Here is a 22,883-nt window from a genome sequence, read left to right as displayed (position 1 = left end):
AAGGCGGATTACAAAAGATTTAAGGTTGGTCTGTTACAAGAAGAGAACAGTGGTCTGTTACAAGAAGAAAACAGTGGTCATGACTAGTGAAGGTAGAGATTAGGGCGGGTATTCTCAGGTAGTTATGAAGAAGATAGGAGGAATGAGGTAATCGTGATGTTAAGACTTAATCAGGGATTTCTTGAAGAGTATGGTCTTTATTTCTTTTCTGAATAACCTGTAGTCCGTGGTTGTTATCAGCAGATTAGAGATTTGGTTATCCAGTTTTGCTGCTTGGGTGGCTAGGAGGCCGTCGTAAAGTTTTTTTCGTTTAACTTCTTTGATTGGCGGGTGTGTGAATGGGGTGTGAGATTTTCTATGTCTGGTTGAGGTATTATAGATGAATTGGTTGTTCAAGTAGGTTGGGCTGTCTCCGTTTATGGTTTTAAATAGCGTGCAGTAAAATTTGAATAGTATTCTTTCCTGGATTGGGAGCCAGTGTGAGCTCATGAATGCTTCAGTATTGTGGTCGTGTTTCTTTAGGGAGTAGATGAGTCTTAGTGCTGTATTTTTGACTGTTTGCAGTTGTTTGATCATTGTTGCAGGGCAGGGGAGATAGAGTATGTTGCAATAATCCAGTATACCCAGGATAAGGGATTGAACTATGAGCTGGAATTGTGCTCTTTTGAAGAATTTGCGTATTTGTCTTAGGTTCCTCATAACGGCAAAAGATTTCTGAATTGTTATGTTTATTTGCGATTGCATGGTGCAACATCTGTCTATTGTCACGCCTAGTAGTTTTAGGGTGTTTTGAATGGGGTAATTGATCGAGTTGATTTCTATGTTGGTAATAGTTGGGGTTTTGTTATTTTTGAGGAGGATGAATTTTGTTTTGTCTGGGATGAGTTTCAGTTTGTGGTCTTCCATCCAGTTCGCTACTGTTTCCAGAATTCGGTGTAGAGTGTCTGTTATGGTAGTCTTTGGTTGATCAAAAGGTATGAGGATGGTGAAGTTGTCTGCATTACTGTAGGAGGTTAAGGTAAAGTTGGAAAAGCTCCTGTTGATCCCTTGAAAATGAGCTATGAAATATCTAGTTTACATTTTGTACTCTGTCAGGTACTTTATGACCTTATTGGCCACTGTTAGACAGTATGCTGGGATAACAACCCTTTACTTACATTCACAAATGTTAGCCAACAAATCCTTTCCTTCATTAAATTCTTGGACAAACTTTGCTGGACAACTCCTCTTACTGAATTTATGTACTTACCCCCCCCCCCTCTTTTATGAAGCCACGTTAGACTTTATCGTCAGCCATGGCGGTAAAAGCTCTGAAGCTCATAGAATTCCTGTGTGCATCGCTAATACCACCGTGGCCGGTGATGAAAAACAAAACAAAACAACTTAACACCTCTTCATAAAAGGGGACCTAAGTTTGGCTACCTTCACAAATCAAACTTGGGCAAACTTACTCCAGCTACAATCTCATTTTCCTAAGGAGCAGATAACAGCTGGCACTATCAAATTTACATCATATCATCTGGCACCAAGACTGACCACCCTAGAAGTACATATAATCCTGAAGTCTTAAAGTCCTATTTTCTACATTAGGATTTAGCCTTTAAAAATTCTATTTAATTTCAGGTGACTTATGTAGCATCTCAGTTAGCTGAAACAATCCCCTCATCCTGTTACAAGTCATTTATAAATATTATTTCTTAGCCAGCTCAGTATGATTCCTGTAGTCCTTAATACTGGATCTCCATTGTCGTTTGTATTCCTGCTTTCCTCACCCCATTGAAAGTTTATTTTTTTGCTTCACTTAATGGGGGGTCTTAACATTTTAAAAAGGTAATTTTATCCAAAGTAGAGGACATAGCTTTGTAGAAAAGTGAGCAGACTGAAGTAAACCAAAGTTGTCCAAAGAATAATTTATTACACAATTGCTCTAGAGGGGTACTATGCCTGACTCAGCCAAGAATGCTCTTCTTGGCGATATTTGGGTAGTTACTCTTGATACAGAATCACTCTAAACAAATGTACCTCAGGAAAAAAACAATAGAAATTGGGATATATTTTATCCAAGAGGGTGTCACATCTAAGAGCTGCCAACATTAGTTTTGACTGAACTATTTCACATTCCAGAACATATTCTAGCAACAGGTAAAAGGCAGTGCTATGGATGCCATAATGGCACTCTGTGACAAATCTGTACATTGCAGACCAAGAATAAATTCCTTTTAGAACGTCCACAGAAAGATAAAATCTTTTATGGAAATGCTGTTTAGCTGGCATTTTCATGATTATGGCGTGGTTCAGCATTATAATATTGAAAAAACAACCCAAAAATGTGTAAGGGGGGGGGGGGGGGGGGGGAATACGGAAACATAAAAATAATTAAATCACCTACTGCTATAAGGCTTTGGAAGCAATCATACCAGTTTGATATATTTCATGTATTCTTCCAATTTGCTTTGTCCAGTTGCTTTGGATGAGGAAGTGCGTTTTAAACTTCAGCAGACTTATCCGGTATGTGATAAATAAGGCTCTAACTTTTGTGTGGATGTCCTACAACATATCGCATATGCTTTGCATCTTGTAAGGCAAAAAATGTCTCAACCTAGGTAACAGTACTTCTAGAATCTGCAAAGTTTATTCTAAGACACATTAACCTGAACACTGTATGAAGTGCAGCCATCTTTTTCTTTACACAACAACACTGAATCAGATAAACAATGCACATAAAATAGATGTCACTGACTTTATTTAAGGAAAAATGGGGTTGGGCAGTAATAATATAATACACAAAAGACATAAGTTAGATAGCACTGCAAAATAAAATTTTAAAAAAGGCTAAAAATGTTTACTTATCATCAGTCTGCTTTGCAGCTCCACCATTAGTAATTTGAATGCACTTATTTAAACCTTTAGCATTTCTACCATCAACCAAATCAGGGCTATAAAACACAAAATAGTGTAGTACTACTACTGTTGCTGCTATGTAAAACTAAGGAACACAAAAATCACTTTCAAATAAACCATAAATATGTGATGCACATTAGTATAACAATTTTTGTAAACATTTTCTCCAACATAAAATGTGCATAAGATAAAAATAACACTGCAGTCATACAGTTAGGGTTACTTTGACTTAAAATACAGGAAATTATTACTTAAGCTGAACTAAACCTAGGAGTATTTTTACTTACAATAGCACAATTTTCTTTAGTATTTTGTGTATGTAGTGGTTTTTGCAATACTGTTCGTGTGTAGGTTTGCTACCTTGGCAGCCCTTTGTAGACAGAACTGGGTATCTACCTGCTGCGTAAAATAAAGGCAATGCTGCCTTCTTCCCATTAGGAGTAGATGGTCTTTCCATGGCAAATTCCAAAGTATCAGTGTCATTCTTATGTGATAAGCACTGACTTTCACACTGATTTGTGGGAAAGGGTCATAGACCAACTTCACTTAAACCATACATGCCAAATATGTGATTGATTGACCAACGCTAGGACATAGCCAAGGCACAGTGGGCTAGATGCATTATATTTGTTCCTTAAGTTCTGTGTGCTAGAACTAACTTTATAATGAGCACAAGACAAAATCTTAATTAGTTCCATTGCCAGTTACAGCAGAGACAGAAAAATAATTAAATGCCTGTCAGCAATAACTTTCAGTGCTACTGGAAAGTAGTTATTAATAAAAAAAAAAAAAAAAAGATTAAAAAAAATACTTCTCTGCCAACAAAAAGCAGTTTGGCCTACTGCTGAAACTGTCTCTGCTGATCAGAGGAAAGCACCTCAGACAAAGGCCAGTCAGATCAAAAACCAAGAGATTTTAATGAATAATGAAAAATAAAATCTGGTCAGGTGCATCTCCTCTCCATTAAGGGACCAGTCACTCAAGCAATTAGGTGATTTTAAAGCCCTACCTATTGTGCATAAAAGAAAATAGCTGAAAGTTTGTGAGAGGAAAAAAAAAAGCGAAAGAGAAACAAAAGAGAAAGCACAAGAGGAAGAACAAGAGAAAGACTGTTCACACATTGAACAGCTTAAGGCAGCTGTCAACAAAGTACCCTACAAAAAAAGGCTGAATCATGACACTGTTACATCACCAACAGAGTATACACTCAAAGATTCTCAAGTAATGAACATGTAAGCAATTAAACAAATTATTACTGTTAAGACATTTATTGCAAAATGTCAAAACATTTCCATAAAATCAACTATTCCCTATTTTTTTTATTTTTTTATTTTTTTTAAAAAGTCATAACTAGGATCTTACATCTAAACATCAGTATGCTGTTTTATGAATAAGCAGTATTTACTACATTCTCAAAATAGTTTTAGTGCATTGCATTCTTAGAAAAAGAAATACTTCAGCCCCTCTATATTTTCCTACAACATTTAACAGTTTATAGAACTAGCTTAGTAAATGCTTGCCAGTTGCTAAACTCAAATTGATCTTGCTGAAATCTGTTTTTCTTTTTAGGATAACCTGCCACTGATAATAAACCTAGTTAAAAATACAACAATATACCCTATTGCTTCAACCCTTACACACAAATATTTTTTGTTTTGTTTGTCAGTGTATTAGTATTATCAAGGTGACCACCACAGGAACTGGTGTGTCTTCCTGCTGAATCTTGCTACATAATAACAGTCAAAGATTTTATCTGGTTGATTTGGTATTAATTAGGATTAGACATTAAAGTTTTCATCCCTCAAGACATATAAGCTAAACCACCTCTTACTTTATCCACTGGACACAATGAGGTAGGCACAAATTAAAAAAAAAAAAAAGTAAAAAAAAACCCCCCCATGCAATTTGGAATCTGTTTTTCCTCAAGTGCAGCTTTTTTAAAACTATGGTTGCACTTCTAGGTTTAAATAAAAATTAAACCTTTAACTGAGGCAGTGCTAATAATGTGACACATTCTGGCCTAAAACAGAATTATTTGTAGAAAACTGAACACACTTTTACCACATCAGCATAGTTTAGGAAAACCTGCTGGTACAGAAAATGACCCCATGATTTTGAGCAGGTCAACCCGCCCCAAACCCCCCCCCCCCCCAATAAACAAAAAAAAAATAAAGAACCACTTCTCCCCAAAAATTACCTCTAGTCACCACAAATTATTATTATAGTAAATGTCTTTCACATTTTATAAATACGAACTTCCTGACCCTCACCTTCCTTTGTCCACATATTGTCACATCACATAACAAAACACAATTAAATACCTCGATAACGCCACTATGTTGGATCCCACCTTGCTTTGGCAACTTGACTTCCACTACCTCACTTCTACCTTACTTGTACCTTCTCCTGCCTGTCAGAACTGCACATTCATACCCAAGTTTCTTCTACGATTTTTCTTGGTTTCGTAAAAGTCATCTTCACTAAGTCATTCCAAGTCCATGACATCCAGAGCCAAGGGGGAAAAACAAGAAAACCAGTTGCTTGCTAGTAGTGTGACCTCAAATCCAGCACTCAGCACCTGACAGTAATATCAGAACAGCACCGGCTGCATTGCAACCTTTACAATAGAAACAAATTATATAAAAAATACCCTAACAAAGCAAAATTGATGCCAAGACACATCTTTACATGAAGTCTAGCATCAGTATTCAGGTTGCACTCCAGTTGAATTTTTTTTTCAAGTTATGAAGATCCTGAAGACTCTGGATACCAGCAAATTCTGTCACACCTTCTACCAGCTTAGAAGGGAACTCCTGCCTAAGGTCATGAAATAAACCTGGCTGCTTCCTCCAGATCGCACAGAAGCAAAGAAAACCTGGACAAGAGAGAAAGGCGATAGTAAAAGATTGATCGTAAATCAAACTTGTGAGTATATCAAATATTGGCTCACAAATATGGTGGGAAACCTTAAAACTATACGTGTCCAAAATTAAATTTAAGGCATTTACGGATATAGCAAAATTGCTTACCTGAATAATAATAATAATATTAATAACTTTATTCTTCTATACCGCCATAGTCATGAGACTTCTAGGCGGTTCACATTGAAGAGAGTTGGACAATCAGTGAATTACAATATGCAGATTCTTAAAAATACTTAGAATACAATATACAGCGAATTACAATGTACAGTAATTATAACATTATACACAAGTGGTCATATTAGTAGTAATAGAATTGGTTTTGATGTTTAGTGTGGATACTGTTTAGGTGATAAATCTGTCAAATAATACAGTTTTAATGGCTTTCCTAAAAGCGTCATAGGTCAGTCTAGCTCCATTAATGTAGTTGTCTAGCCAAGCTTGCTGTTTGCATGCTTGGTACGTTAAAGTCCTATCCAGAAAGGTTTTGTATTTATAGCCAGTAATGATTGGGTATGCAAATAGGTTGCAGTTTCTGGTTAGTCTTATGGGGCTATATAGTACAAAATGGGGTAGTAGGTATGTGGGAGCTAGTCCCCAAACCAGCTTGAAACATACGCAAGGTAACTTGAATATTATTCGTGCCTCTACTGGCAGCCAGTGCAGTGGTCTGTAGTAGGGGCTAACATGGTCGCTTTTTTTCAGTCCAAATAACAAGCGGACAGCTGTGTTCTCAACACTTCTTAGTTTTCTCACTGTTTTTTAAATTTACCCACATAAATGATATTGCCAGTGACTGCACCAGTAGTCTAAATGATAATGGGTCAAAGTATTTTTTGATGGTCTTTAATTTCCGTAGTGTGATAAAGCACTTTTTACCACTATATTTATGTGTTCAACCATAGTCAAATGCGTGTCTAATCAGGGGTTCTCTGCAGACCAGGTGTGTCCATCCTTGGTCTTTGAAGGCCACAACCCAGTCAAGGTCTCAGGATTTCCCCAATGAATATACAGTACATGAAATCTATTTTCATGCACTGCCTCCATGTATACAAAGATATCTTATGCACATTCATTGTAGAAATCCTGAAAATCTAACTGGCTGATAGCAGAGATTGGACATCCCTGTTGTAGACAGAAAGATGATGCAACCACACTAGAGAGCTTCCGCATGATGGATCTTTCAGTTCAATGCAAGCTGATATTTGATTTGCATAATAATGCTTTGCATATTATGCAGCCCACAGTGATTAATTTGTGTTATGGCAAAATAACACAATTTTGTTGTATAATGTGTGCTATTCCCTTAACTCAGTGGTCCCCAACCCTGTTCTGGAGGACCATCAACCACTCAGGTTTTCAGGATAGCCCTAATGAATATGCATGGGAAAGATTTGCATGCCTATCAACTCCACTATATGCAACTCTTTCTCATGCATATTCATTAGGGCTATCCCGAAAACCCGACTGGCTGGTGGTCCTCCAGGATAGGGTTGGAGACCACTGTCTTAACTCACATAAGCAACCCTTCACCCCACCCTCTTAATTGCTTGTATTTCTCAATGAGTTACGCCCTTGTCTAAATGGACTTAAATTTAAAGCTGTGCCTTAGACATTGGAAAGTAACAAATGTCATCAATAGGAGAAGCAGAATTTGAATCCTGGGTCCTGGCCCATTCCCGCGAGTTCTTTTCCTGTCCCTGCTCCATTCTTGCAAGCTCCATCTTCATCTGCACAAGCCTCAAACACTTTAAAATTATAAGTGTTCGAAGCTTGTGTGGTTAAGGCACAGCTTACAGGATTGGGGCAGGGACAGTAACAAAACTCATGGGTATGGAACAGGGAAACTGAATTCCAACGGAGACAGGGAATAATTTGACCCTGTGCCATTCTCTACTTGAAGGATTTGAGAGAACAGTAAACTTCTCACACCATAAGTATTTGATAGTCTGAGAACCACAAACAGGCCGGGTTTTCTAAATATTTCTAATAGATATGAATGAGAACTATAAGAGATGGTCAAAAGACTTGATATATGATAGATGGAATGCGATAGATGGATGAGACAGATGGATGAGCGACAGATGACTATAATAGATGGATGAGCGACAGATGACTATAATAGATGGATGAGCGACAGATGACTATAATAGATGGATGAGCGACAGATGACTATAATAGATGGATGAGAGACAGATGACTATAATAGATGGATGAGAGACAGATGACTATAATAGATGGATGAGCGACAGATGACTATAATAGATGGATGAGCGACAGATGACTATAATAGATGGATGAGAGACAGATGACTATAATAGATGGATGAGAGACAGATGACTATAATAGATGGATGAGAGACAGATGACTATAATAGATGGATAAGACAGATGACTATAATAGATGGATGAGAGACAGATGACTATAATAGATGGATAAGACAGATGACTATAATAGATGGATGAGAGACAGATGACTATAATGGATGAGAGACAGATGACTATAATGGATGAGAGACAGATGACTATAATAGATGGATGAGATAGATGAGATGATGAATGACAGATAGACGACTATGATAGATGAATGAGATGATGGATGAGATAGATAGCTAGATGACTATAATAGATGGATGAGATAGATGACTATAATAGATGGATGAGATGATGAATGAGAGATAGATGACTATAATAGATGGATGAGATGATGAATGAGAGATAGATGACTATAATAGATGGATGAGATGATGAATGAGAGATAGATGACTATAATAGATGGATGAGATGATGAATGAGAGATAGATGACTATAATAGATGGATGAGATGATGAATGAGAGATAGATGACTATAATAGATGGATGAGATGATGAATGAGAGATAGATGACTATAATAGATGGATGAGATGATGAATGAGAGATAGATGACTATAATAGATGGATGAGATGATGAATGAGAGATAGATGACTATAATAGATGGATGAGATGATGAATGAGAGATAGATGACTATAATAGATGGATGAGATAGATGAATGAGAGATAGATGACTATAATAGATGGATGAGATAGATGAGATGATGAATGAGAGATAGATGACTATAATAGATGGATGAGAGATGAGATGATGAATGAGAGATAGATGACTATAATAGATGGATGAGATAGATGAGATGATGAATGAGAGATAGATGACTATAATAGATGGATGAGATAGATGAGATGATGAATGAGAGACAGATGACTATAATAGATGGATGAGATAGATGAGATGATGAATGAGAGACAGATGACTATAATAGATGGATGAGATAGATGAGATGATGAATGAGAGACAGATGACTATAATAGATGGATGAGATAGATGAGATGATGAATGAGAGACAGATGATTATAATAGATAAATGAGATAGATGAGATGATGAATGAGTGACAGATGACTATAATAGATGGATGAGATGATGAATGAGAGACAGATGACTATAATAGATGGATGAGATAGATGAGATGAATGAGAGACAGATAACTATAATAGATGGATGAGATAGATGAGATGATGAATGAGAGATAGATGACTATAATAGATGGATGAGATAGATGAGATGATGAATGAGAGATAGATGACTATAATAGATGGATGAGATAGATGAGATGATGAATGAGAGATAGATGACTATAATAGATGGATGAGATGATGAATGAGAGATAGAAGACTATAATAGATGGATGAGATGATGAATGACAGATAGAAGACTATAATAGATGGATGAGATGATGAATGACAGATAGAAGACTATAATAGATTGATGAGATAGATGAGATGATGGATGAGATAGATGAGATGATGGATGAGATAGATAGATGAGTATAATAGATGTATGAGATAGATGAAATGATGGATGAGATGACTATAATAGATGTATGAGATAGATGAGATGATGGATGAGATGACTATAATAGATGTTTGAGATAGATGAGATGACTATAATAGATGTATGAGATGATGGATGAGATAGATAGATGACTATAATAGATGTATGAGATAGATGAGATGATGGATGAGATGACTATAATAGATGTATGAGATAGATGAGATGACTATAATAGATGTATGAGATGATGGATGAGATAGATAGATGACTATAATAGATGTATGAGATAGATGAGATGATGGATGAGATGACTATAATAGATGTATGAGATAGATGAGATGACTATAATAGATGTATGAGATGATGGATGAGATAGATAGATGACTATAATAGATGTATGAGATAGATGAGATGATGGATGAGATGACTATAATAGATGGATGAGATGATGGATGAGATAGATGAGATGATGGATGAGATGACTATTATAGATATATGAGATAGATGAGATGACTATAATAGATGTATGAGATGATGGATGAGATGACTATTATAGATGTATGAGATGATGGATGAGATAGATAGATGACTATAATAGATGTATGAGATAGATGAGATGATGGATGAGAGATAGACGACTATGATAGATGGATGAGATGATGGATGAGATAGATAGCTAGATGACTACCGAACCTACCCAGAGATAGATAGATAGATGACAATGATAGATGGATGAGATAGATGAGATGATGGATGAGATAGCTAGATGACTATAATAGATGTATGAGATAGATAGATAGATGACCATGATAGATGGATGAGATAGATAAGATGATGGATGAGATAGATAGATGACTATGATAGATGGATGAGATGATAGATGAACTATGATAGATGAAACTTATATGAGAATGAGAACTTACATGAGAATGAGAACTATTATGAGAATTATGATAGATTGTCAAAAGACTTACATGAGATTTTATTTGGGAATCCCTGAAAAGAGGAAGGACTGTATCTGATATCATGCCCTGGGAATTCCAATATAAATTTTTGCTGTGTCTTTATGTTTTGCCTCATCGAAAATTTAAAACAACTTTTATATCCCAGAACCACTGCCCTAGAACCTACTGACTCAAGTATTAGAATTTGTATATCAACATTGGAAGCATAAAATCAAGACATTGCCCACAGTGTTTGGATGTTATAAAATATCCCACCCAATTTCTTGTTGCTTAACAGGATTTTTGGATAGTCATTTTAATGGCAAAAAAAAAAAAAAATCAATGCTACTTTTGTGGATTAATGGTGAGTCTCCAACAATGTCACTGTTAAGAGTACAAATGATATACTTATGTATTATAGACAAATATGGAGTTTGGAATATCATTTCAGTGAAAGGAGAGTGCTTTCAACAAATATGGAAACCTTTATGGGCCACACTTACACATACAGCTTGGAGAAGGATTCTGAATCCTTCTTAGGGCCTCTTTTACGAAGCCGTTTAGCGTGGGCCGCTGTGGTAATGGCCCCGAAGCCCATAGAGATTTAAAGGGCTTCGGGGTTGTTGCTGCGCAGCTGCCGCTAGTGCGGCTTTGTAAAAGAGGGTTTTTTAAAATCATTTTGGATACTACTGAGTAAGTTGAAATAATAGCTTAATATGTGAACCACAGGAATGGGAGAGGGATGGAAGGAGAAGGAAAGAAGGGGGGGGGGGGGGTATTAGAGCTATTAGACTTCTTAATAAGAAGTTTAATTGTGGACTATGTTTCTGGCTTGATTATACAAGTGTGAATGATTTCACCATTTTGTATTGTTTAGACATTTATTTGTCTGAATTTTAATAAAAATGATTGAAACATAAATATGAATGAAATAGGTTTGCATACAATTATGAGCTGGCCTGAAAACCTGATCAATGAATTGGAATTGAATATCGGACTTACCACCCTAAAGATGTAAACTGTAGCATAGACATGTAAGAGAACTACTACTGTTCATAACAACTTGTTAATACCTGTGCAAGAGAATTCTCCCTTTTTATCAGCTAATGAAAAGATTTAGGTATTATGAGTAAATGCCCTTTCTTTATAGGTTAAGTTGTGCCCAAACCCCCTCCAAAAATTTACATCTCATACCTCATAAATTTCCTGAATTTATTTTTCAAGAGGTTTGCCACCAGTTTTTGTTTTCTGTTACCAACTATGTGAAAGTAAGGGCTCCTTTTACAAAGTCGTGCTAGCGGTTTTAGCGCATGCTAGCCGAAAATCTACCGCCTGCTCAAAAGGAGGCGGTAGCGGCTAGCGTGCGCTATTCCACGCGTTAAGGCCCTAGCGTGGCTTCGTAAAGGGAACCCTAAATAAGGGAACTTTATTGATCTTTATTATATACATTTTGGGGTGCTCAGCTATCCCATACAGAAAATGAATGACACTGAATATACTTCAAAAGAAAAAAACCCCCAAAGGTTTTCTACCATCACACCCCTAGTATTCTTTAACAATTTCCCTCCCCTCCCTGCCAAGTCCAATTTCTTTTTCCTCTCATTTTCGTCTTCAGTTCTGGTCTATAAAGAAATCATCATTGGATGTCTTCATCTATATCTATATATATAAAATCGGAGGTATGTATGTGTGTATGTATGTATGTGTGTGTGTATGTGCCGCGATCACGCAAAAACGGCTTGACCGATTTGAACGAAACTTGGTATGCAGATCCCTCACTACCTGGGGTGATATGTTCTGGGGGTCTCGCGGCCCACCTGCACACGTGGGCGGAGCTACAAACAGAAAATCAGATTTCACCCATTCATGTCAATGGAAAAAATGTAAAAAGCTGCCATTCTCACAGTAATTCAAAAACGGCTTGACCGATTTGAACGAAACTTGGTATGCAGATCCCTCACTACCTGGGGTGATATGTTCTGGGGGTCTTGCGGCCCACCTGCACACGTGGGCGGAGCTACAAACAGAAAATCAGATTTCACCCATTCATGTCAATGGAAAAAATGTAAAAAGCTGCCATTCTCACAGTAATTCAAAAACGGCTTGACCGATTTGAACGAAACTTGGTATGCAGATCCCTCACTACCTGGGGTGATATGTTCTGGGGGTCTCGCGGCCCACAACTCTATGTTGCTTGCTTAAGGGTGGGTTCACCCAAGAATTTATATGTTCTTGCTCCTGGAGGTGAAACTAAAAAAGTTGTTTATAATCACGTTTTGCGTTAGTTGTATTGTATTCATTTTGTCAAATATTTCACATTATAATTTGAATATTGTACTTTTTATTAAGCTGTAAAAAAATAATTTCATTCACCACTATAAAGTATCTTCATTTGAATCCATTTACAGTGTTATTGCTATAATTAAATACCCGTGCAACGCCGGGGCATCAGCTAGTATATGATAAAAATGTTGAATGAAATATCTTTAAAAACATGTTATGTGCTAAGATGTAAGAATACTGTATTTTATTTGGGTACTTTCTTCAATATTAAAATTAATTTAAAAATACCTTGTCATTCCGTTCACATAAAAATTTAAGTCTTTGTGCCCTTTTGTGCATAAATACACCATCCAGGTGCCCAGTTTCTACTGATCGGATTTCAATCGCCTTTTCTCCCCAGCCCATAATTTGATTAGATCGAATATATGCTGGAAATAAAAAAAAAAAAAAATTAAGATGGCTGCATATATTTAACACTACAAAGCAAATTCAAAGTTCATTGTACAGGCATCAGTATATCTTAACAACCATAGGTAAATAGGTGTTATGTGTGCAATATATTTTGCGATGAGTTTTTTCAAGTGATTTTTTACAATGCTGTTGCCCTTTTTGTAAAGCAGAATATAAATCCGTTAGAATAGATACAATGAAAGTACATTTCTATTACTGCAAAATTGTCATGGATTGCAATTTCAAAATAATAATAACCACCTTCCCTTGAACATCACTACAGGTGCAATCTAGTTTATAAGTTAACATTTCTAATGTATATTTATTAGATTGCTAGAGTTTTAATACAACACTCCATGTTAATGAGGGAATGAATTGCAAAATAGCTCATTACCAATTAATACACAGAAAAGTTACAGGTAGTAAAAGGAGGCAAATGTGAAAATACTCGTTAATGGAAAAAAAAAAATCATTCATAACTTTACCTTACAGATTGAGAGCTTCTATACCGCTACTAATGACTGGGGGAGTCAATTCTGAGCAGTCTACATAAGCCTCTGCAAAGGCGCTACAATACATGAGCTTCTGTAAAGGTGTTATGATACATTAGCTTCTGTAGAGATGTTACCATAAGGAGTTGCGAGGTGTTACAATACATGGGCTCTATACTGAAGTACATGGAGCTCTGTGGTGGTGTTACAGAGTTATTAATACCGGCATGAAGTTGCCATAATCCATCATCCTACTTATATGCACATGTTTATACCAAATCCATTGTCCTTTGTAAATACACATGTAATACTAGAATATAAGAATAGCCTTACTGGGTCAGACCAATGGCCATCAAGCCCAGTAGCATGTTCTCACGGTGGCCAATCCAGGTCACTAGGTACCTGGCCAAAACCCAAGGAGTAGCAATATTCCATGCTACCAATCCACTTTTTTTAAAATTTTCTTTTATGCACTTCTTAAGGAGGTTAGCCATTTCAACTAAATATAATCTATTTACATGCATCTTCAAAAGTTCTGTTTCCTCTCTCTGTCAACTTTATAATTTCAGTTGAAGTAGTTTGAGAAAAGGATAGTCTTTATCCCTTTCTTGAATTTTGCAGTGCTCTTTTCTAGCTTTAATTCCTTCGGTAGGGAATTTCACCGCGTCGGGGCAATTACAGAGAACATTCTTGCCCTGGTGCTTTTGTATTTGATGTCTTTGAAGGAAGATATTTCTAGTAAGGACTCTTGGCTCGAGCACAGAGCATGCCAGGGCATATGGTTATTTAGTCTGGCCTCTAGATATTGCGGTTCCAAGAGGTGAACAGTTCTGTGCGTTAGCAATAGGATTTTGAATTTCACCCTGTTCTCAATCGGGAGCCAGTGTAACTCTTTTAGTAGTGGGGTGGTATTCGTCTGTCTCGATTTACTTAGTAGAAACCTAGCTGCAGCTTTTAAAAAATTCTGTTTGGATCTGTCTGATCGTGTATTTTGGTAAACCTAGGAGGGTTGATTTGCAGATGCTTATTTAGGACTAGTCTTTAAGCCCGTTACATTAACGGGTGCTAGAGTAGATGTCTGTCTGTCTGGGTATTTTTTTTTCTTTCTGCACGCTGCCTGTCTATCATTTATTCTGTCTGTGTCTCTCCCTATGTCCTTTGTGCCCTCAGTGCCCCCTTCCTATGCCCTCATTGCCCCCTTCCTATGTCCATAGTGCCCCTTCCTATGTCCATAATGCCCCTTCCTATGTCCATAGTGCCCCCAGTGCCTCCTTCCTATGTCCCCATCATTATCTTCCAGACTTTGTCTCACCCCCACCCCTGATGCCAGCCTGCCTCCCATCCCCCTGAGCAGCATGTTTCCATTGAAACCCCCCTCCGATGCCTATCTGCCTGCCTCCCATCCCCCTGAGCAGCATGTTTCCATGGAAACCACCCCCCCCGATGCCAGCTTGCCTGCCTTCCATTGAAACCCCCCACCCCCCTCCGATGCCAGCCTGCCTGCCTGCCACCCTTTCCCCTTCCATTGAATGCCCCCCTGATGCCAGCCTGCCTGCCTTCCATTGAAACCCCTCCCCCGATGCCAGGCTACCTGCCTCCCTTCCCCCTTCCATTGAACCCCCCTCCGATGCCAGTCTGCCTGCCTGCCTCCCAGCCAGGCCCAATGCTGGATAAGGTGGGTGATGGCCAAGGCCTTGGGGAAGTCTCTTCTAGTGATCCAGCCAGTCCTTCTGCTCAGGCATGTGATTCTCCAGGCTGTCTTGTCTCCCCCAGCCTATACTCTTTCATATACTCTCTCCCAAGCAATCTTAACTCTCAGCTATTCTGTTTTGTTTCCAGCATCGTGTGGCTCCAGCAGCGTCCCAGGCACAGTAAACACACTGCTTCGCGGTCTTCTACTGGCCTAATTTCCTCTGCTGCGTCCCTGATGACATCATCAGGGACGCGGCAGAGGAAATCAAGCCAGTAGAAGACCGCGAAGCAGCGTGTTTACTGTGCCTGGGACGCTGCTGGAGTCGGAAGGTTTGTGTTTGTCGCGCAGTGGTAGGTGCGGCTGGGAGGGCCAACGGGGGTTTCGGGTGTGCTGGGTAGGTTCGGCGCCGGGGGAGGGGGGAGTCGCGGCATGTTACCTGCTGTGAGTCAGGCCGGAGCTGGTAAGCTCTCCTCCTGGCATCCTCTGCTCCACACCGCCTTTGCCTTAGCGCACATGCGCACTCTGCCGGCCACATCCCGACAGATCAGGACTCAGGGAACACGCGGTGAGAGTGCGCATGCGCGCTTAGCATTTTATTATTATAGTTAACATGTAGAGAATGACACAGTGGTTGTTAGCCGCGGGTAACCCGCCGAAACGGGGAAAAAAAAATAGTGGCCTCTGCAGGGACAAGGCCATTCATCGCCCCGTGGAGCGGTGAATGGACTTGTCTCTGCAGTGAGGCAATCAAGGATCGCGCGGTCCCTACCCGCCTGATCGCAGCATTCCGCCATCTCCCTCACTCCACCTCACCTTAGATGTAGAGCACTGTTCTTCAACCGCCGATCCGCAAGAAATTTCTGCCGGTCCGTGCAGGGCCGGCAAGATTAAGGGACAGGCGCAAAAAAAAAAAGCCTCCCTTCTTTTCCCTTGCTCTTATCGCCCTGCTGCAGTTGCTAAAGCCGACAGGAAGTCTTTCTGACATCAATTCTGACGTCGGAGAGGACGTTCTGGGCCAGCCAATCGTTGCCTGGCTTACCCAGAACTTCCTCTCCGACTTCAGAATTGACGTCGGAAAGACTTCCTGTCGGCTTTAGCAGCTGCAGCATGGTGGTAAGAGCAGGGGAAAGGAAGGAGGGAGGCTTTTTTTTTTTGAGCAGCAGGGAGGCAGCAGGCTGGCTATGGCTAGGGAGGGAGGGAGAGAGGTAGGCAGGCAGGCAGGCTTCGGGGGTGGGGGTGGGACAAAGTGTGGAAGGCAGTGAGAGGGACATAGGAAGGAGGCACTAAGGGCACTAAAGACATGGGAAGGAGGCACTAGGGGCACTAAAGACATGAGAAGGAGGCACTGGGGCACTAAAGACATGAGAAGGAGGCACTGGGGCACTAAAGACATGAGAAGGAGGCACTGGGCACTAAAGACATGAGAAGGAGGCACTGGGGGCACTAAAGACAGGAAGGGACACTAAGGACATGGGAAGGAGGCACTGGGGGCACTTAAGACATGGGAAGGATGCACTGGGGGCACTAAAGATAGGAAGGGGCACTAAGGATATTGGAAGGAGGCACTGGGGGCACTAAAGACATGGGAAGGAGGCACTGGGGGCACTAAAGACAGGAAGCGGCACTAAGGATATGCGAAGGAGGCACTGGGGGCACTATGGACATGGGAAGGAGGCACCGGGGGCACTAAGGACATAGGAAGGAAAGAGGAAGGGAATAGAAAGGGACAATTCTTGGGCCTGAGTGCAGAAAGAAAGAAATGAAAGAAAGGTTACACAGACAGAAGGAAATGCAACCAGAGACTCATGAAATCAGTCACCAGACAGCAAAGGTAGGAAAAATGATTTTATTTTCAATTTAGTGATCAAAACGTGTCAGTTTTGAGAATTTATATCTGCTGTCTATATTTTGCACTATATTTGTCTATTTTTTTACAGTTACTGAGGTGACCGAGCTCCCGGAGATGGGGTGGAAACGGGGTTTTAAAATTTTAGTCCTAGTAGTTTGCCGGTCCACAAAATAATTCTTTTATTTCTGCCAGTCCATGGGTGTAAAAAGGTTGAAAAACACTGATGTAGAGTATGACGGCTTTCTTTTTCGCCCAGCCGCACGCGTGGCTGCTCGAGTTGATCAATCTTCTCCTCTCCTGCAACTTCCTGTTTCCAGTTGCGTCAGAGGAGAATATTGAACAAATGAGTAGCCGCGCGTGCGGCTGGGCGAAAAAGAAAGCCGGCATACTCTACATCTAAGGTGAGGTGGAGGGAGGGAGATGGCTGAACGCTGCAATTGGTCGGGTGTCTGCTGTTTTTGTATCACTGCCTGCCTGCGCTCACGTTCCAGATCCTTGTTCCAGCTCATTGTACTGCAGCATCTGCATGATTATGTGCTCAGGTGGGCATTTTTATTGTGCACAATTGACCTGATTCGAGCTATAGGTGAACATGGGGGACACGTCATTGCAAGGGAGGACAAGTCAATTGATTTATTTTATGTTCTGTTTTTACTACAGGGCAGAGGCACTGAAACAGATTCTCAGTGCAGTAGTAGTAGTGGCAGGACTCTTTTCTGTCTTCATGGTGTTTCGCAGTACTGAGGCTTATATGAATGCTGCGGGGCGGTGACGGGGCGGTGAATGGGATGGCAGTGATTGTGATGGGGCGGTGAAGGGGATGGCGAATACGGAGGGAGGGAGAAGTGTACCAACAAAATGGATTTAACACATTTCTTTAGCAATTTAGAATGAAATTTATATATCTTTGTTATCTACATGGAAAAATTTAATAAATGGGAAATCTATTGGTTCAACTTGTTGATTTCATTATTATGTATTTAACTGGGCTTACTAATTTAGACAATATGTAATTTAGTTGCTACAAAGAAAACAAAGCCATTTAGCCAATTTGATTGAACACTCCAGGTGGCACCACTATATTATTTAAAATCAAATTCACACAATACAACAGAGTCAAGAGTAGAAAAATACAAAGTTAGCCACCTACTAGGTAACATCTGCTGATCAAGAGATGATATAATTAGTGCCATGTGGTTTAACTCAGAATAAGGGATGACAGAAATAGATTATAAAGTATCAATACAACATTTTGTATTGTCAGGAATGGAAAAATGACTCCTGAGCTTTGACGGAGACTCCCGTATCTGTAACCTATGCACAGTACTGGGCAGACCTTTGGGTTTCTGACCCAAAAATGTCTAAGAAAAATAATTTAAATGAAATCATTAAATTATAGAGAGTGTGTGTTTGGGCAGACTGGATGAACCATTTGGGTCTTTATCTGCCGTTATTTACTTTGTTACTATGAAGGGTCCCCATCAGGAAAGATGCAACATGATATCTTGATTCTAAAGAAAGGCATAATCCCAGTGAGTTCACAGAGTAGCACATGCTAGTGCAGACAGTACAAGGCTCCAAAGGAGAGATTATTGGGGCTCCTAGGAGAAAAGAGCATGGTGATGCTGGTGGAAGACGCCCCCTCTGCAGGTTTTCCAGAGGATCACATGTAGTTATGATGTGATGTTAGCCATGCTCGGCTACCAGATATAAAAATTATATTAGTAGAAATGTAGAGGCATCTAAAAAAAACAGTATTAAAAAGCAAATCCCCTGCCCCTCCCAAAAAAATGATTTGAAAAACAGAAAAATCATATAGAAAGAAAAAGCAATACTACGTAAATTATAATATATTTACCGTATTTTCACGTGTAAAACGTGCGTGTAAAACGCGCACACGGGTATAGCGCGCGGAAAACACAAATTTATGTACAGAAATTTTTATATACCGCGCACACCCGTATACCGCGCATGCTGCCCGACTCTCCTTTCGCCCGCCCCGACTCTCCTCTGGCCACCCCGACTCTCCTTTCGCCCGCCCCGACTCTCCTCTCCCCCTTGAAGTCCTGTCTCCCACCCTGAAAGCCTGATGCCCCCCCCGACGTCCGATTCACACCCCCACCCGCAGGACCGCTCGCACCCCCACCGCGAAGGACAGCTCGCACCCCCACAGCCTCCTGACCCCCCCCCATCATGTAGAAGCTCCTACCGGTGTCCTGCTGCTTCCTCTTGATGGTCCCGCCCTTTCTCTGACGTCAAGCCCTCTTGCCCTGCCGACTCCCTGACACGATTGGGGCAAGAGGGAGCTCAAGCCCTCTTGCCCCAGCCAACTGCGGCACCCCTGACACGATCGGGGCAAGAGGGAGCTCAAGCCCTCTTGCCCCAGCCAACCGCGGCACCCCCGACACGATCGGGGCAAGAGGGAGCTCAAGCCCTCTTGACCCCCGACACGATCGGGGCAAAAGGGAGCCCAAGCCCTCTTGCCCCGCCGACTCCCCAACTCCCCGACAATATCGGGCCAGGAGGGAGCCCAAGCCCTCCTGGCTCTGGTGACCCCCCCGCTAGTTGTCCGGGCCAGGAGGGAGCCCAAGTCCTCCTGGCCCTGGCGACACCCCCCCGCTAGTTGTTCAGGCCAGGAGGGAGCCAAAACCCTCCTGGCCACGGCGACCCCCTACCCCCACCCCGCACTACATTACGGGCAGGAGGGATCCCAGGCCCTCCTGCCCTCAACGCAAACCCCCCTCCCCCCAACGACCGCCCCCCTCCCAAGAACCTCCGACCGCCCCCACAGCCGACCCGCGACCCCCCTGGCCAACCCCCACGACACCCCCACCCCCCTTCCCCATACCTTTGTGTAGTTGGCCGGACAGACGAGAGCCAAACCCGCCTGTCTGGCAGGCAGCCAACGACGGAATGAGGCCGGTTTGGCCCATCCGTCCCAAAGCTCCGCCTACTGGTGGGGCCTAAGGCACCTGGGCCAATCAGAATAGGCCCGAGAGCCTTAGGTCCCTCCTGGGGGGCGGGGCCTTGGGCACATGGTTGGGTTGGGCCCATGTGCCTCAGGCCCCGCCCCCAGGAGGGACCTAAGGCACCCCGGGCCTATTCTGATTGGCCCAGGCGCCTTAGGCCCCACAAGTAGGCGGAGCTTTGGGACGGATGGGCCAATCCGGCCTCATTCCGTTGTTGGCTGCCTGCCGGACAGGCGGGTTTAGCTCCAATCTGTCCGGCCAACTACACAAAGGTACGGGAAAGGGGGGTGGGGGTGTCGTGGGGGTCGGCCAGGGGGGGTCGCGTGTCGGCTGGGGAGGGCGGTCGTTGGGGGGAGGGGGGTTTGCGTCGAGGGCAGGAGGGCCTGGGATCCCTCCTGCCCGTAATGTAGTGCGGGGTGGGGGTAGGGTGTCACCGTGGCCAGGAGGGTTTGGGCTCCCTCCTGGCCCGAACAACTAGCGGGGTGTGGGTTGCCTGGGCCAGAGGGCTTGGGCTCCCTCCTGGCCCAATATTGTCGGGGAGTTGGGGAGTCGGCGGGGCAAGAAGGCTTGGGCTCCCTTTTGCCCCGATCGTGTCGGGGAGTCGGGGGGCAAGAGGGCTTGAGCTCCCTCTTGCCCCGATCATGTCGGGGGTGCCGCAGTTGGCTGGGGCAAGAGGGCTTGAGCTCCCTCTTGCCCCGATCGTGTCGGGGAGTCGGCGGGGCAAGAGGGCTTGACGTCAGAGAAAGGGCGGGACCGCCGGAAGAGGAAGCAGCGCAGGCGCAGGGCTCACAGAAGGGCCGGGACCGCCAAGAGGAAGCAGCAGGACACCGGTAGGAACTTCTACATGATGGGGGGGGGGTCCGGAGGCTGTGGGGGTGCGAGCGGTCCTTCAGGCTGGGGGTGCGGGTGGGAGTGCGTGCGAGCGGTCCTTCGGGGTGCGGGTGCGTGCGAGCGATCCTTCGGGGTGGGGGTGCGAGCGGTCCTGCGGGAGGGTGAATCAGACATCGGGGGGGGGAACTATGTAAAAAAAATTTTGTACATCGCGCTCACGCGTATAACGCGCAAGGTTATGCGCTGTTTGTAAAAGTCGTGTATAACGCACGCGTTATATGCGTGAAAATACGGTATATATGTTTTCCTCTCTCAATGCTTTAGGTTAGTTCTTAATTTTTCTAAATATTTTCCGAGTATTGTATTTATGCTGTTGATTATAATCAATCTAGAAATGTACAAATTTATATGTTTTTCATTTATAATCATGCATTTTGCTACAATGCACAGAAAGATGAATTCTATAAAACAAGTCAATGAGTGTCCAATTCTAAACTGTAAAATTTGAGTGTGGGGAAAGAATAAGTCACAAGTTAAGTACTTTATCATTTGAATCTTTTTGCAGGAGCACAGAACATTCAAATGCATAACCTCAGCCATTCTTGTTCAGCAGTGAAGAAAGCCTCCATCATACAAAACTTTGGTGCTCATTTTGGTTCTAGTACATACCAACTGATGTCGGCATCTCGCCCCACTGTAGAACCACATCTTTGGTGATCCTCCCATATGTATTCACATATACCCCTTCATCCTCATAACAAACCAGTAATTCCATGCCATCTGTGTTTGGGAGAATAATGATTGCATGTGGCTGGATACTGCTCTGGATCTAGAGAAGAAAGCATAACAGTACACTCAGTTTACTATGGACTGTGCTAGACACAGCATGTCTGGGCATCTGCACTGTAGCACAGTGTACAAAGTACCATATTTTTCGCTCCATAAGACACACTTTTTTCCACCCAAAAGTGGGTGGAAATGTTGATGCGTCATATGCAGCAAAGATACAAATTTTTACACCCCCCACATCAGCAACTCTCTCCCTTCTCCTCCTACCATCAAACCGGTACCTGAGCTCGCCCACCACCAAATCCCGCAGCCTTCCTTCTTCGGTCCCCCGACCACATCTGACACAACTTCTCTCCCTTGCAAGTGTCCCACACATTTGCCGGAAACAGGAAGCTGGATTAGAAGAGGGCAGGACTTGTAGCGGGCGATCTCCAATGGGAAACCAGAGCTAGGGGATGGGAGCAGTTCCTACGGCACTCATGTACGAGCCTCTCTGTGAGCGCCTATGTACCCAGGGTCTGCCAGTCTGCCTCCTATGCTTCCCCCTCCCTATTCGCAGTTTCAGCGTTCGCAGTTTCAAGTATTTGTGATTTTTTCCAGCCCCCCCCCAGAAAATTACTTGGAAGCAGCCTTCATCGACCAGAACCGGCCCTGGGGTTGCGAATGGAGGAGGAGGAGGCGATCGGTGGAGGAGCAGGTGATCAGAGAAGGAGGGGGCGATCAGAGGAGAGCAGCCGCCCCTGGAGCACGGACCTTACCTGGTGGTCTAGCGGTGATGCGGGGCAGAAGCGATCTTACAACACTCCTGCCCCATGCAGAGCCATGCTTTGAGTTCCCGTGGTCTCACGAGACTATAATGGGAACTCCCGTTGTAGTCTCATGAGACCACAGGAA

The 22,883-nt window shown here is 42.3% G+C and overlaps 1 protein-coding gene across 5 annotated transcripts in view; it reads right to left on the bottom strand.

Annotated features, from left to right (window-relative positions):
* Window positions 1–5,079: 5,079 nt before the first annotated feature.
* MAP4K4 (mitogen-activated protein kinase kinase kinase kinase 4) overlaps window positions 5,080–22,883 on the bottom strand; it is a 447,614-nt gene continuing 429,810 nt past the window's right edge. For all 5 annotated transcript variants that reach the window (XM_033948219.1, XM_033948217.1, XM_033948220.1 and 2 more), the window contains 3 exons: window positions 21,870–22,029; window positions 13,206–13,345; window positions 5,080–5,776 (listed from right to left, as the gene is read on the bottom strand). In XM_033948219.1, coding sequence (XP_033804110.1) covers window positions 5,693–5,776; window positions 13,206–13,345; window positions 21,870–22,029 — 384 coding nt within the window. In that variant the 3' untranslated portion in view covers window positions 5,080–5,692. The remainder of the gene's footprint in view (window positions 5,777–13,205; window positions 13,346–21,869; window positions 22,030–22,883) is intronic.

This window comes from Geotrypetes seraphini, chromosome 6, assembly GCF_902459505.1.
Source record: "Geotrypetes seraphini chromosome 6, aGeoSer1.1, whole genome shotgun sequence".
Lineage (NCBI taxonomy): Eukaryota > Metazoa > Chordata > Amphibia > Gymnophiona > Dermophiidae > Geotrypetes > Geotrypetes seraphini.
This window is presented reverse-complemented; position numbering and strand designations above follow the sequence as displayed.